General features: G+C 36.9%; 2 protein-coding genes and 1 pseudogene across 3 annotated transcripts; 2 read left to right on the plus strand and 1 right to left on the minus strand.

Moving 5' to 3' along the window:
* Positions 1–977: 977 nt before the first annotated feature.
* LOC147406986 (thymocyte nuclear-like protein) lies at positions 978–1,733 on the plus strand. Its single transcript, XM_086435353.1, has one exon. It carries the CDS (start codon positions 1,100–1,102, stop codon positions 1,589–1,591), a length of 492 nt encoding a protein of 163 aa, XP_086291479.1. The 5' UTR covers positions 978–1,099; the 3' UTR covers positions 1,592–1,733.
* A 963-nt stretch (positions 1,734–2,696) lies between these two features.
* Positions 2,697–7,221, minus strand: LOC147406987 (uncharacterized; annotated as a pseudogene). The gene is made up of 3 exons (XR_015176654.1): positions 6,523–7,221; positions 4,633–4,820; positions 2,697–3,621 (listed from the first exon to the last, which is right to left on the minus strand). The product of XR_015176654.1 is annotated as an uncharacterized LOC147406987 (transcript).
* Positions 7,222–7,996: 775 nt separating this feature from the next.
* Positions 7,997–15,170, plus strand: EMB2001 (P-loop containing nucleoside triphosphate hydrolases superfamily protein). Its single transcript, XM_086435352.1, has 4 exons — positions 7,997–8,766; positions 8,886–8,955; positions 14,391–14,553; positions 14,731–15,170. The coding sequence occupies exons 1-4, from the start codon at positions 8,289–8,291 to the stop codon at positions 14,938–14,940; spliced, it is 921 nt and encodes a 306-aa protein (XP_086291478.1). The 5' UTR covers positions 7,997–8,288; the 3' UTR covers positions 14,941–15,170.
* Positions 15,171–16,201: the final 1,031 nt, after the last annotated feature.

Below are 16,201 nucleotides of genomic sequence, written 5' to 3' on the forward strand. Positions count from 1 at the left end.
GACAAGTCTTCTCCGTCCGGCGAGCATGCAGGTAATATTCTCTCTCTCTTTCTCTCTCTCTCTGATCTGAACTAGACGAAGTGATTTTTCGAAAAAATATGTGGGTTTCGTTGTTTCGAGTTCGACTGTGCGAACTCCGACAGTGAGGATGATGGTATTTGTAGGATTTTTATTGAATCGGATATTATCGGATATCCGATATATTTTTCGGATTCGAATTCGAATGTTTGTTACGGATATCCGATCGGATTCGAATTCGAATTCGGATAGTATCATTTATTTTCGGATTCGAATTCGGATATAGTACTATCTGATCGGATAGCTATCCGTTGACAGCCCTAGTGCATTGTACCTCATCTGTAATAAATCTCACTCACACCCACCCTAACCCCAAAACCACACCGTTTCTCCACTTGTGATTGTCACCCAGACGAGAACGTCACTTGATTTTGTGCCTCATGCATACATGGACGCTTCGCCGGTCTAGCTTCAGCCACCCCTACCTGTAGTTACGATGTGCGGTTGTAACCTGTGATAGGTTCATCTCTCTCTCTCTCAAGCTGCAAAATAACTAATGATATGGGAATCTCTTGACAACCCATGAATCAAATCGAACTAAACCCAATTAAGATTGATTTGGGATTGGTTCGATTCTAGAACAATTCGATTCGATCCTAGTTCTTATATAATAGAACCGATCTTGATTGATTTAATTCTGATTTTGCTCTAAATTGAACCAACACGAACCAAGTTGCACCCCTACTTTTTGTATTACATAAGTTAAAAGTTTTAGAATGAGCTGATTTTTTAAGAGGAGATTCTCCATAAATTGTTCATTATTTTGTAAATCACTTTTATGCTGTTAGAAATTTTAAAATATGCTATTTAAAAAAAAAAAAAAAAACAGTTCATTCCTAAACTTTTAACCCATGTAAGACAAAAAAAAAATATTGGCTAGGTGTGAGGCTCGCTAGTAATGATTGGGGTGGCTTTTAACACTACCCAGCGGATACGCTACCGAAATTTGGGCGCCAAAATGACCTATTTCCCGCCAAGATAAGCAACAAAGACCCATTCATGAATCACGACATCAATTCTAATGGCGAAGAAAGACACAAAGAAAGAGCGGAAGATAAGGGAGGAAGAAGATGGTCAGTACTGGCTACTAAAGACAGAAGTGGGAGAGTGGTCATGGGATGATCAAGCAGCTAATGGAGGGTTTTCTCAATGGGATGGAGTGAAGAACAAGCAAGCCCAGAAGTACATGAAATCCATGAATGTTGGGGACCTCTGTTTCTTTTACCACTCTGGTTCCAAAGCACGTCGCATTGTTGGTGTTGTCTCTGTCACGAAGGAATGGTATCTTTTCAAAGAAGACGAGGGAGCCGTCGATGTTCGAGCTGTTGGGGAGATGAGGAGACCCATTGAGTTAGGAGAGATGAAAGGGGACGAAGAATTGAAGGGCTTCACATTATTCAAGCAGCCTCGCTTGTCTGTTGTTCCGGTTCCGAAGAAGGTGTGGGAGCGAGTTTGTGAGATGGGTGGAGGGTTCTTTGAAGGTGAACCAGAAGAAGAGGGAGATGATGATTAGATATCGCCTGTTTGTGTCTTTTTGTTGATTGTACAGATGGATAGATGGGTGTATTTTGGGTTTCTTCTGTGATCATATTTTTTTTGGATGGTTCAAGTGTTTGTTTGTGTTTTTGATTGTACAGATGGTATATTTTGGGTTCTGTGATCATCTTTTTGGCGGGGATCAAATGTTTGTAGTAAAAGTTTTGAAAGCTAGTTGTTTGAGGAAATTTCAAAGCTAGCAGCTTAGAAGTTAACATAGCTCTGTTGGCAATTTTTGTTTTATGTTCCGCTAATTATGTTGGCTTCGTGGAGATAAAACCCGGGGCCCACTTTAGCTGTTAGCAAACGGACACTATAGTGTTCTTTACCGAGCATGGTTTTAAAACTCGGTTTCACGTCTGGTCCATGCCAGCCAGATACCGAGTCATCTTGGACCAGTATCAGTTTTCTGATACGTTTGAGAGACGTCTCGTTCATCAATGAGAATGTGGGGTTTTAAATCTCGTCCAATACATCGACTTGTCTGTTGTTCTCGTCCATGCCTGATACCAAGATGACTCGGGGCAATACATTTCGGTCTCGGTCTCAGCCAAGTTTAGAAACCATGTTACTAAGTGAGGGTGACTTATTTGCCCAAAAAACTTGGGTGTTTGGACCATAATTAATAATTTGGTGAATAATTTAGAATTATAAATAACATTTGTACCACATATGCTCATCAATTGAAGACTTCTGCACGGATCACGGACTTCACTCCAAACAATGCAAGACTGCTGTGAGACATCAATAGGGACTCAAGGCAGGGTGAATTGGTGTCAGTGTCAAAGGATGATTGGATCATTTTAGCAGTGTTTTCTGCACTCAGCTTGAGCGCCTTTCCAACAGCTTTGACTGAAGTTCACAAGTGGTCATGCTGATCATATAATGCACTTTTGTTACTACTGTAAATGATTGACTAATCAAACCTTCCAGAGAGATCAAAACAAAAATACCCAAATATCATGAGGTAACACAATATCTACAAAGCGTTTGTTTCATTTTCTGATAAAAACACGACTAATTAGATGGTTTTCACAATCAGATACGAAAGAATTTTCTACCTTGTCTGGGCCTTTTGCAAATAATGAATAATTGAACCACTTGATAGTTGTTAAGTAGGAGAACATCCCTGATCACAATTCCAAGAAAAATAGATTTCATGTACAGTGCAGCAATTTCAAGTTTATTAAACAGTCAACACAAACCAATGCACTTTGAGCTCAAACCACTGCCTACTGTACGGGATTTTATGTACAAACCCACGTCATCAACAGCAGAAAGGAATCATTCACTTGGGACATGGGTATAGAGATAAGAGATGGCAGCATTGATCACATGTAAAACAGCTCAAAAACTATTTTAGTTTTCAAACGACATCTACCTCATCAACATCAAGCCAATCATTGGAGTCCTTATTCTCAGGGTTATTATCACGTGGCTGCTCGGATCCAAGGCGTTCTGTGCCAACAGAGCGACCATCCTTAATTGAATCAGAAGCGTTTCTGCTTAGCTCAACCCAATCTCGCGAGTCTTTCGTTGAAGAAGAATCAGAATTGTGTGCAACTGTTTTCGAACTCGTAGGTACACTTCCTTCATCTTCCTCAAGATCACTAAATGATACATCATCCTCATTCCCTAGAGGGATAGTGGTCCCAGTGAAACCACCCATTTCTGAACTCTCATCCTCCAACCATTCATCGTCCTCCTCCTCATACTCTTGATCCAAGATTTTGGACGAGGTGCCAACCAGTAATTCCTTGTTCTTATTCTCGATCACTGGTTCTTCTTCAACAACAGATTTATCAATGACTTGCATTTCAGAACTTACAATAGGGTGCTTCTCCGTCTCGAAATCCGTTGTCGCTGAGGAGTTTGTGGGTTCCAAAGCAAATGTATTGAGTGAATTAGTGGACTCTTTTGAATAGGAGGTACCTCTTCCAGACCAGTCGGATCTTGTTTTGTTCGGTTCTGTAAGTCATGTGTCAAAATAGCTCTGGCTTCCACAATCTACAAAGGAAAAAAGGAAGGCTAGTGAAACATTTATCAAGAGTTTACAATAATTAGCCACTTAAAATGCTGAAGATACAGAAAGAGGCTTAGAGATCTCTCTCATAATGGAGTTTCAAACTTCCAAAATGACATCAAGACTCCTCTCTCTTCCTTTACAATTAAATTTTATACCCATGGAAAATTCTAGCCCTTGGATAGCCTCCCAGAGATCCCTAACTTTACAAAACGAACAAAAATGACCCCCGATTTGTTTAAAATTCAGCAAAAAAACACCTATTTCCAGTTTTATTTCTAAGCAGCCCTGAGAAAGGGTTTTATTTCAAGTTGCTCAAGTAGAGCTCTCCAAGCACGGAGTCCCTCAGTTTTGTGCCTAATGATACCCTATCTACTCGTTAGCATTGGTATGCCTGACAACATGGTTAGATCCATGGTTTTAAATATCGTACCATTTCATCGTTTCGGTTTTCTTAAAAACCGAAACTATACTGATACATTAAAAACATGCCAAGGTCAAGGGGCATATCATCAGTTTGAAAACAAAGGGGTGTCTCAAGAGAAGGCTATTTAAATAACCAATCTTTGAGAGGAGACTGAGGCCAAGGTCTTGTAATCAGTTGCAAAACACACTCTCTCTCAACGAAATCGAAATCATGAATGTTTCATTTCTATAACTGTATTGTATTGGAATGTTAAAACCGATACGTATTGGCCGATACATTCTGATACGATACAATATTTTAAACCATGGTTAGAGGACAACCAAATTCCATGAGATTGCCAAAGAAATGAACCAGTACAACTCCAGCAACAGCAAAAGAAACTTTCTGAAAAGGGTCTCCTTGGTTGCATTGACTGGATCAATTTCTCCCTAAGGGTATTAAGGTGCCCAACCTCAAGACAGAAAGTAAAGAGGAAAGAGCATTGAAACCAATTCATTCATTATGGCTTAAAAACTGAGGGTCAGATAATGAGAAAAATGACAACTATCCCTAAATGAAATAAACTTACCTGGGGTGTTGACAAAAGATCAGCATCGTGTTTATTGAGTCTAGGATGCAAAAGAACAAAGTATATCTTCCAAAAACATCCCTCACTCATATAGCCTGGGCAAAGCTCAATCCTCAGAGCTGCTAATCTTGGCGCAAGGCGTTCAACAGCCAAAGCATGTTCTTGCTGGGCATCAGACATATCAAAATCTGAAAACCAAAATTTAGAATTAATGAAAATCACGTAGAACATCACATATACTACACAATAATACATTATCTCATCCAGCGAACACAGATGTGAAGAGTTCTAGGCCCAAACTTATGGCATTCTCAATATACATCATGTGGGCATATACAACATTCTAGGAAGCAATGTCAGATAATGCATCAAAACATATTCAAGTAAATGGAATATGATGAATGATGCAAAATAAAAAACCACTGCAAACTTTCTAAGAAGTTTCCAGGAAGATGATTGAGGTGGGAGCTCTTCAGCGGCTTAAAATGGTTTTAATCTGGTTTTAACAGTCATCATAACAACAGAAAAAAAAAATCTATATCGTTACTATTTTACCACTAAAAAATACCAGTGCCAGGTAAATAACAGTAATTGACACCCACTGTTAAGCCAATAAAGGTCCCCTTTAAACCATGAATTGATCTTTTGAGACATAATTCTTAATGACATTGAAGATGTACACATCAAGACGCGCCTCAAGGGCAAGGCATATTCAAAACACCCTGAGGTAAGAAGTGAATGCACACAAACACCTGAGGTATATGCCCCATCACCTCACCTCACATCTTAAGAGTGTGAAAACATTGATTCAAGCTATACATTACCTGCAGTCCAGTCCATTAAAACAGCCCATGTTGGAGTGCATTTTCCATTCATAAACTCACCAGTCAATTAGAGCCCCATCTATACCCCACCCTTTAACCCGTACTCACCCAGGTTTCAATTTGGGGTATCAGAGTTGTCGTCTGGCAACGAAGATGATAAAAACAAAAGAAAAATGCCTGTTTTCCTAAGCGTTGCAAGCTTACACAAAAAAGGCCCGGTGGCATTAAGAAAAACACCTTTCTCTCAAAGGTGTGTAAGCCTTATTACAAGAGGCACTGAAAAACTGTACACATTGGGGGGGTGTTGCAATACATTTTCATGCCTTTTAACCAAGGAGAGTGTGTTGTATTCTTTCTCCTTTTTGTTTCCGTAATATCACCCATAATTATAGTTCCTATAAATATAAAGTTATCATCTAGCAAACTTGCACTAATGAATGTTGATTAGATGAGGAAGCAACCTCACCTATAAATGGTTGCGCCCTCTCTCCATGTTAGGGATCTAGCGCTTTCCCCTTACTCCGTCAAAATGTATTCTCAAATTGCTTTCTCTCTAATACATGCTTACTTAGGCATTAGATGACTCACAAACTTGCCCACCCAGGTTTGTTTACAGCCAAGTGAGGTCTTTGAGACCAAGTTTGAATGAGATAAGGTGTCATGGCATCTTCCAAAGAGTATGGTCTTGGAAGATCCTGATGTTACTTAGCATCAAATGTTGTGCCATAGAAATGTAGTAATTTACCATGCTAATATTCCATAAAAAAAATTGTATATAAAGAACCAATTCTTCATTCAACCTTAACTACAATTATTTTGTACTTGTTAAAGAAACCTTTAATTACAAATGCAATAGCACCATTAAACACTGAATTTCATTATAGCACATAACAGTAAATTTTCAAGAACTATAGGTGTAGGCATAGAGCTTGTATTTCAAAAAATTGCAAGGAATCTAATCTTACATAGGAAAAAAAACGAAATGAGTTTAAAAATTATAACTTTTACTTCATAAAAAACACGATTTTAAATGGAAATCAGAATTGGGAAATATGAAACCACGTACCATCGGAATCCTCATCATCAGCGAGTGGAAAATCCAACCACGTCTCAGGATGCATCGCTATATTCCTCGCGAACGCTAACACCTCATCAGTGACTCCAACAGCCCCTCCAATCATATATTTCTCCTCAGAATCATCCTCCGATCCAAACGGAATAAGACTTGAAACAATTTTCGAAAACTCACTAACAGCTTTGTTATTCGATAGCTTGGAGATCCCAGTGTTGAATTTCCCTCCGATCTCCGCAAAATCGCTTCTGATTCCATAAATTCTCGAAGAATCTGAGATATTCGGATCAGAGGTTTCACCAGAGACGGATCGATCAGATGATTCCCAACGATTCCAATCGGAGATCGAACGATCCGTTGAGGAGAGTTCATGAGGAGGTAGAGGAGGAGGAGGAGGAGAAGGAGGAGGAGATGAGGTTTGTGAGGGAGGAGGAGCGAGGAAAGAGGCGACGCCCCAAAGCTGACGAGTTAGGGTTTTGGTGAGTTCTGAAAGATCTTCTTTGACGCCTCGTCCAGGAGTCTCTGATGATTCGATCTGGTGTTGTTCTTCATCTTCTCTATCTTTTGGTGATTCTCTGTTTCTAGAGTTGATGTTGTTGTTATCTTCGTTGTCAACGTCGACATTCAGAGACTTGGCTAAAGATCTCGCTAGCCATGACATTTCGATGCAGAAAACAGTCTCAGAAGAGGGTCCACTTTTTAGGCTTCTATTTATAGCTTTTGAGCGTTCAAGTTTACCATAATACCCTCTAGTCAATGTTAAAGCTGCACGCTAATTAGGTACCCTTGTATTCTAAGTACGTGGTGGATTCTATCTGGCAGGATTCTATAGATGATTTAAAATTTTCTGTATTTTAAAATTAATAAATATTACATAAAATTTTTCAAATTTCCATAAAACTATGCGTTGAAGTTTAAAATGGATCATCTCCCTAGAATTTTACCACTTTTAAAGATTAAACATTTTAATTTTAGAAGAAAAAACTCATGAACTCATATATTTAGTAGAATAAATTATAATTAAATTGATATTTATGTTGATAATATATTATTTTTATTAAGAAAATTTTACAATGATTCGAATAACTTTTAATTTGTTTTGATTGTTAAGAATTGAAATCCATGAGTACCCACGATTCTTGGTGGTTCTAATTTCAGTCCCACTTATATAAAATCGAAATTAGAATTGATAAGAAAAAAAAAAAAATACATTAGAAATCAACCCATAGACATCTTAAAACACCCCATTGACACCTTTTGTATATAGGAACACATTAGGAAGCAACCCATTAACATATGAAGCAATCCCATAGACGGAGGTAAGTAAGTTTGATACCTTAATATATTATTCTTTAAGATTGATCAATTGGAGAGAGGGGGAACTAAGAATATAATAGGATCAAAAGATTTACTTAGGGTATGACACATATGACAGTGAAGAAAAATATACATTATTAATATTTTCACTCACACATAAAAGGGCGAAAGAATAGAACTTGCGAGCCAAAAGCTGATGCTCATACCGCCTTAACCAACCAACCACTCCAAAATATCAATTTGTTTGAGAAAGGAAGAATTATGAATAGAAGACGTTTACTGGGTCATGACATATGACATATTGACACAAAATTTGCGTAAAATAGAAACGTTGTCTTGGTGATTGAGAAGATTACAACTCAATCTTTCTTACTTCATGGAAATGAGATTAACGTAAGTGGCTACCAACCCACCCAGAAGTCGATCCCTTAACCTCAATAAAGATGCTACTTCGAAGTCGTCTCTTCCATCTCCAAGCTGCTTCGCTCTTCCCATCGTCACCATCTCCTTCTCCTCTCACGTCAACCATCTACTTCTCTAAAACATTCTCACAGTCAATCCATCAAACACCTTATCTGCCATCTGCAAACCACAATGTCTCTCCTCCAAAGTCCGCAAAACTACCAGTTTCAGAAACTGCCAAGTTCATCAAAACCGCACTTTTCGTTCCTCCTGGAGTCGAAATTGACCAAGTCAAAGAAGACATGATTCTTCCCGGATCGAACATTGTGGTCGGTCCGTACGCTGGTCATTCTCAGATAAAACAAGTGGATTTCGTGAAGAGCAGCAGCAGACCCAAGGATTGTCCCAACGATGATCGCCCAGAATTTGCAATCCTTGGTCGATCTAATGTCGGGAAATCTTCTCTTATTAATGCTCTTGTGCGCAAGAAAGAAGTTGCCCTTACTTCAAAGAAACCAGGTTTTATTTTTTTTATTTTCTTTTGTTGAGTATGAATTTGAGCTGACATTTGAATTTTTGTTGATTGAGATTTCCTTGGTTTTGTTAATTTTGGTGAATTTTTGTGCAATTTTATGCAGGGAAGACTCAACTTATAAATCACTTTTTGGTGAACAAAAGTTGGTACATAGTGGATTTGCCTGGTTATGGGTAACTTCCCTATCACATTTTTTTTGTTTGGTTTCGAAATTTTGTGTGTTTTATTGTTGATTCTCGACTTCTTGTGTGTTTTATTGATCCAATAATAATATGCACATGATGTGCTTGAGTGATTGCTTTGAGGATTTTATCGACCATTTAGTTTCTGTCCCAGAGTGCAAGCATAGAATTGTCTGACTGGGGAAAGGCCACATACAATTCCTATTCAACCATCTCGAAATCAGCAGTTCTTGTTGGGAAGTTGAGTTGATCCCTTATAGGTGGAAATGATTTGTTTTAGGAGTTAGTTCTTCATAATTCTTGGATACCAATCAGTTTCTGAATCATTGCTCAGTATATGATTATCTTTAAATTACTTATTTTCAGAATAGAAGGTCTTTATCTAACGGACAACATGGAAAAGAAATTGTATGAAGTGAATAAGGGGTACAATGGCTTCCTTTTACTCGTATGTTTGACGCTGTTAGTTTGGTCTTTTTCTCAAGTTTGTTGCGATATCCTACTTGTATGAAACTCCAAATAGTTGAAGGGGTCTGTATTGTTGAGTGATGCAAATGGGAATTACTGGTCTTATTAAAAATAGCTTTATCAGGTGGCTAAACCAAATGGTATACTCCCTAAAGAAAGTTTCTTTTGTGGATACCCGATGGATTTACCAAGATATATTGTGAGAGTGGCATCATTTTCTTTTCTCTCGAGGCTATGCTACCTAGATTTTTCAAATACCTGAGGATGACCTGGAATGAAATGGGTATGGGTCTGAGTATGGAATCCTTCTTGGGTGAATCAGGCCTACCCAAATATCTTATACTCAATATATTTACAAAACTGAACTGTTTTAATTTTGAAAAATAATAAAACTACTATTTTCTTAAAATGTCTAATGCTTTAGTTAGTTCTCAACTGCTTGAGATTTGGAGGTCAAGCAAGTCTTACAATAAGGTTCATGCCCAAGCCTGATGCTGATGCCACACCCAACTAACTTAATTGTTGGTTCATGGAAGAAAATAATCACCAATATTCTCACGCAATTCCTAAGCTATCCTAGATTTGTTGGAAATTAACACGGCGTGACATAATTTATAGTAGAATTTTGGTTGAAGAGTAATTGTTTTCTCATAAATTTCCTTGAGGATACTTGTGTTACACGAGATGGGTTTTGTTTGAAAATTGAAACTAAGCTCTTTTAGCAGCAACGGAACTTGGGCTGGTCAGTGTTTGGAAATGTTTTTCCAATGAATAAGGTATAGTTATTTAGCCCATTTGGAGGTTACTTATAGCAAGGGGTAAAACAGTAAGTTTCAATATGGGACTTGGCTCAACTCTGAAACGATAAAAAATTAGCACTTAATCGGCTTAGTAGTTCCAACATTCATTTTAAGGTTTAATATTGGGTTGCAACATTGTCACCAGTATTAGGACCACCAAATTCTAGATCCTCGCTTGGAGCCACAACATAGAGATTTCATCATTTAGCTATAATTTGTAGTAGCATTTTGGTTGTAGAGTAACGGTTTTCTCATAAAAATTCCTTGAGGATACTTGTGTTACAATTGATGGATGTTGTTTGAAACTAAGCTTTCATAACAGGGGCTAGGGGTACATGAGTTGTTTAGCGCTTGCAAGTGTTTTTCCAATGAATATGGTATAGTTACTGTAACTTATGTTGAGCTTGCCAATAGGAAATAGCAAGGTAAAAGAGTAAGTTTCAAACTTTCAACATGGGACTTGGGTTACTTAACAATATATATATATATATGACTTAGGTCACTCTGAAACAATAAAAAATTAGCACTGAATCGGCTTAGTAAGGTCTAATTTAGCTCAAGTTTCTATTTATCTTTTTTTTAAAGGCTTGTTTAAAATGTGTTTTGTACCTCTAACAAATAAAATAATTAAAAAACTTGACTTAAAAAAAAATAGAACCATTTTAATGTTTTAAACACATTTTTCAAAATAAAAATAATTAAAAAAAAAAAAAAAAAAAAACCATTTGTGTTGGCCTATGATTAATTTATCTTGCCTTATGGTTGTTTTTCGTATGGTTCATAACTGTTTTTTAATGGGGGATTTGATGATATGATTTTTTTTTTTTTTTTTTGGCTAAATGATATGATTTTTTAATTAATAGTGTGTTATTTTGCTCAAAAGATACGTTGATTGTTAGACGTCTTTTTTAGCTTCATAAAATGTATAATTATTTGTGAAAACATGTTATCAAGCATATATATTCAATGTTATTTATTTATTTATTTTGCTAAAAAATATTGGAAACTTATAACAAATGTTTAATGTATTATATATAAAAATGCTTACTTTTTATAGTTATCATTTTCCTCCTTTTTTTTCTTGTTTCTTTTCCATTTTTTCCAAAGTTTTCCCTTGCCGTTTTAAACCTGTATTCAAACTTGGTGGCTATTCCCTCAAAATCAGAATTGGTTTGGTGCCTTTTTGATAGAACGTAGACCAATCCAAAGATTTTGTTCTAGATCAATGAATAAAAAAATGCCAATTATTTTGGGGTAGACAATCCAAATCCTATTCTACTATTCCACCATCAAGTGCATGCCTTCTGTTAAAGCATAATCATCACCTCATCCCAAATATTGGGTTGCAAAATTGTCACCAGTAGGAGTCAGGACCACCAAATTCTAGATCCTTGCCTGGAGCCACTACATAGAGATTGCATCATTCAGAATGGTTGCTAGATGTGGCCTCCATATTTGGTCATGAACTAATGGTATCGTATTGCTAACTTCATGTTTGCAGAAATTTTGTATGGTTCTGTTTCTCTTAATGAAAGATGACAAGATCAAATGGAAATTGTATTCTGGAGTGGAAGAAGATATGCAATCAACTGATTCTGAAACAAGACCGAGTCAAGGCTTGATCTAGGTTTTGGTTGAGTCGGCCTCATTGAGCATTTTTTTATCTCATGTTTGTTTCCTCCGACATTGTCCAAATTTATGCTATGAATTATCATCATGCTCTGCCATACATGAGAGTTACACACGTGCATCATGAAATTTTCCAACCCTCCTCATTTCACATATGCTGTCATGTTCCTCATCAGTAGTCATGGTGGAGTTTTGTTGGGGTGATCAACTTTATTTTACAGTTCAATCATAAGGAAGAACGGGACAGAAAAGAGAGAGAACGAACACATGACAATAGAAGGAATGACATACATTTCTGTGTGCAAATGTGTATGTGTGTTTTCTTTTTTGTAAGGAATATGCATTGAAAGGGAATGCAATTCAGATCCATATATGGCTTTGATTCTCAAAGGTCAACATCTTCATCGAAGCTTTATCCCAAAGATTTGGGTTCGGCTAGATCATGTTCTTCCATTCAATTCTGTCAAGAGCCACATCTTAAATGTAGTAGCATGTGTAAATACTCTTATTTGACATTAAACCCATTCCTAGTCCTCTCCCTCCACAAGCCTCAACAAATCACAAAGGGAAGGAGTCTCCATAGGATCCGCCTGTGCTTCCTAGGTATCCTTTGGTATGCAAAATTCCAACAATTTCTAATTCATTCCCCTCTTCCCAACCACTGGAATTTTCTGTTCATGCCCCATCAACTGTTTGACTTAGTATATAGTGGCACATATAAGGATTTTGACTAAAACCCTGGTCAAATATCAATTGTGGTAGATCATGCTTATCAAGCTCAAGTGTTACCTTCCAATTGATATTTACTTGGGAAATCGCTAGAGAAACTTCAGAAATATGGAATGGTTTTGCTTCATGTATTACCTAGTGACGTCCGCTTCAAAATCCAACTCCCGCTTCTGGTCATAAAATAGTTCAATTTTTAATTTATGAGGATGTACCACTTCCAAGATAGAATCACTTCATGATGCTTCCGGTAATTAAGACCCATTGGTCCTCCAAGCTTTCTCTTTCTTCCTTTTTTTGACAAGTGCCTCCAAGCCTTTCCTGTTTTCATGGTATAAATGTGATTATTAATCTATATAAATAGGATTCTTTGTACTTGTTGGACTTCAACTCTAGAGAATTGGCAGTAGGAGTTGGAAGAAGTTTTGCGATTGGTTGGTCCTAGGGAATTCTCATCAACACTCTCACCACAGGATTTAAATGGTCAACTCACTTTCAAACTAATATGCAATGTGGCTTTAATTAAATCCAAGGGTTTCTTTTGAATAGAATTTTCATAATCCAATCAGCTAATATGACTATAATATTGCGAAGATGTTTTACTCTCTAAAGGTTATTTTTTGGTGTAAAAGTCACTCTACCAGGATAAAACCCACATTTTTTGCGAATGTTCATTTTAGTGCAGGACATCTTATGGAAGTAAAATAATTTCCCCTATGTGAAGGAATAGTTGTACTAGTAACTTAAAAGCCTTTTTTTCCATGGTACCATCTTTTCTCTCCTCCCCAACCCCCAATTTTATGGACGGTGGAATCCTTGGCGTTGCTTTCCGGTAATGATGCCTAGGTGTCGATGAGGTTACCACATGCCATATTGCATTGGGACTGTGAGCGCATCTTCATCCCTCATGCAAAATAGTTTCTTTAGAAGATTGGTTCCCTTCACTTCCTAGTTGTTTTATTTGTTGGTCAATCGTAGAAACCTAGTGCCTGATCAGCGATCAGCATAACTATACAGTGTATTGGTACAGTTTTAAGGATTAAAAACTAAGTTGACTGATGTCGAATGATACTGAACTTTTTTGTGCTAGTGACTTATCCATGGACACTAAATGATTTAATGATCTTAAAATGTTCTCACAACTGATATCTCTCTCTTTTGGTGATTTATTTTTTCAGATCTTCTTCATCTGTGATTTTTGATCTGTTGCAGCACTTTTATTCAAATTTGATTCATTTGTTCGATATTCCAGCAATTTCTTTGTTCTTTGTTTCTTGTAATTTCTGGTTGTCGTAGAATATTTGATCTTAAGTTCTTCCACGAAAATCAAGCCCTTGTTGTCAGACAGTTTAAGTCATTTTTTTTCCTGTTTCTTATTGTAATCATTTGCTTACTTTGATCTCTTTCATTTTTTGAGAGGGATTTTGTCCAAGACTCGCAAATATGTCTTGTTTTGTCATTATTGTGAATCATATGATTGATGTTAAATACCTTGAACATATTTTTGGTTTTCCATGACACAAGCAAATGATATGGAACAACAAAAGGAGACCATAAATCCTTTTAAAACCTATATTCATAACTGATTTTTTTTTTATATGTGGCTTCTTTGTTTATTTTTTTCACCTTTCAAACAAACAGAATCTTCCATTTTCGACATGGATTTGAGCATTAATAAGGCTTCTTCTCTTGTGTTAATGATTGGACAGGGACCTTCTCCCTTCTAATTCTAGGCTTCTTGGTTGTAGGCTTAAAATATGCAGTTCAAGGCTATTTTTTTAAGACTTGTTTTTCTGCTTGCAGGTTTGCCAACGCTCCTGACTCTGCTCGAATGGATTGGTCCTCATTCACTAAAGGTTATTTTTTAAACAGAGAAAGTTTGGTTGCTGTTCTACTACTTATTGATGCTAGTATTCCTCCTCAAAAGATTGACCTTGACTGTGCTAATTGGCTTGGTCGCAACAATGTACGCTGCTTTCCTCTCTTCTATCTACCTTTAGTTTCTTTCCTTTATCTGTGGATATTGAAGTGGAACCTAGTATTTTAGTTCACTACTAATGCATCTGGTTTCCACCTTGAATTTCCACTGTTTTCGGGCATATGTTTCTCATGATTTTGTTTGCACTTCCATGCGACATTACAGATACCAATGACATTTGTTTTTACCAAATGTGACAAAACAAAGGGAGGCAAAGGAAAGCGGCCTGATGAGAACGTCAAGGACTTCCAAGAGCTTATGAGAAAGAACTACCAAGAACCTCCACCATGGATAATGACGAGTAGTGTCACGGGCTTAGGAAGAAATGAGCTTCTTCTTCATATGTCACAACTAAGAAACTATTGGGATAATTAGGTATAAGTAGCAAATCTTCCTGGTGTGCCCTAAGAACAAAAATTAAAGAGAAAAATGTATTTTGTACATCATCCATGGAAAATTTATCAGTCTTGAAGGTTTGTGGTGAAATGTCTTTCACTCTCTACGTGTATATAGTAGAAAGGTACTATGTTTTAGCTTTCCCTCCTCTCAAGTTCTACATACATGCAATATACACAACCTCTTAACTTGTATTTCTTTTAGGCATCTTTTGAAATGTTGATTATTTTGTTTATTTTTTATTTTCAAGGGTTAAACTGCAGTTTTGGAAACCGAAAGAGGATGGAACCCAAAAATATATCTTTGTAACAAAAAGTGAGGCCACTGCACCAGCCCATGATATTCCAATCTTTGCCTTTTCTATTAACTTGCATTTTAGTAATTGGTGAATAATAGGGTTCTCTTGCAAAGTTCATACTTGGCAAAGGCGCACATTCATCAATGGATGCCACACAAAGTCTCAAATCAGATGATCAGTTCAGCTCTTAGCCATTAGCCATGTCCTCCCTCTCTCTAGGTGAATTTTGCAACCCTAGAAACTCTGAGGGAGTTATAACTCGGATCGGATATCTTACTGAGTGATATTCTGTGTCAATTCAAGAAAATCAGTTGGGGACCCAATAAGACAAACTGTGAGAAAGTACGTTAAAATCGCATCGAGTGGTCTTGAGTCATTTTTTATATTATTATAAAGGAACCATATACAACATCTTAATATAAAATGTAAAGTACTAATCACATGGCTGGTATAAGGATATCCTGCATAATTTAGTTACTTTAAAAAGAGATTAAAGAATGGGTACAAGGTGCACCTCAACGTTCGTGTGCAGGTGTTTTTATGGTGGAGTTTTCATTAATTCGGTGCGCTTATACTATATTTGAGGGGCACTAACTCTTTCATAGGTTGGTCGATATGATCTTGACTGTTGGATAGTCAATCTGTTTAGACTCCAAGGGCATGATACCCTTTGTAGTTGACCATTGACCATTTGTGTTCAAACAAAAAAGTGCTACTCTTCGCCCAATTGATCCATTCATCTAGATACAGCTATTGATTGTTCATAAAGTTGGGATCTATGAAATAAATCCATGGGCACGTATCAAACTGTCACTTTTTATTAGCATGAAATATTAAAAGCCTTGTACTGCTATTTGGTATTTGAATGTGTTAGGTTAACTGGACAATTCTTTATGTGTGCAAGATGATGTATTGTAATCAGTGGTTAGAATAACTCTAATG

The sequence above is a fragment of the Akebia trifoliata genome, chromosome 3, assembly GCF_017979445.1.
Source record: "Akebia trifoliata isolate Shusen 1 chromosome 3, ASM1797944v1, whole genome shotgun sequence".
Classification (NCBI taxonomy): domain Eukaryota; kingdom Viridiplantae; phylum Streptophyta; class Magnoliopsida; order Ranunculales; family Lardizabalaceae; genus Akebia; species Akebia trifoliata.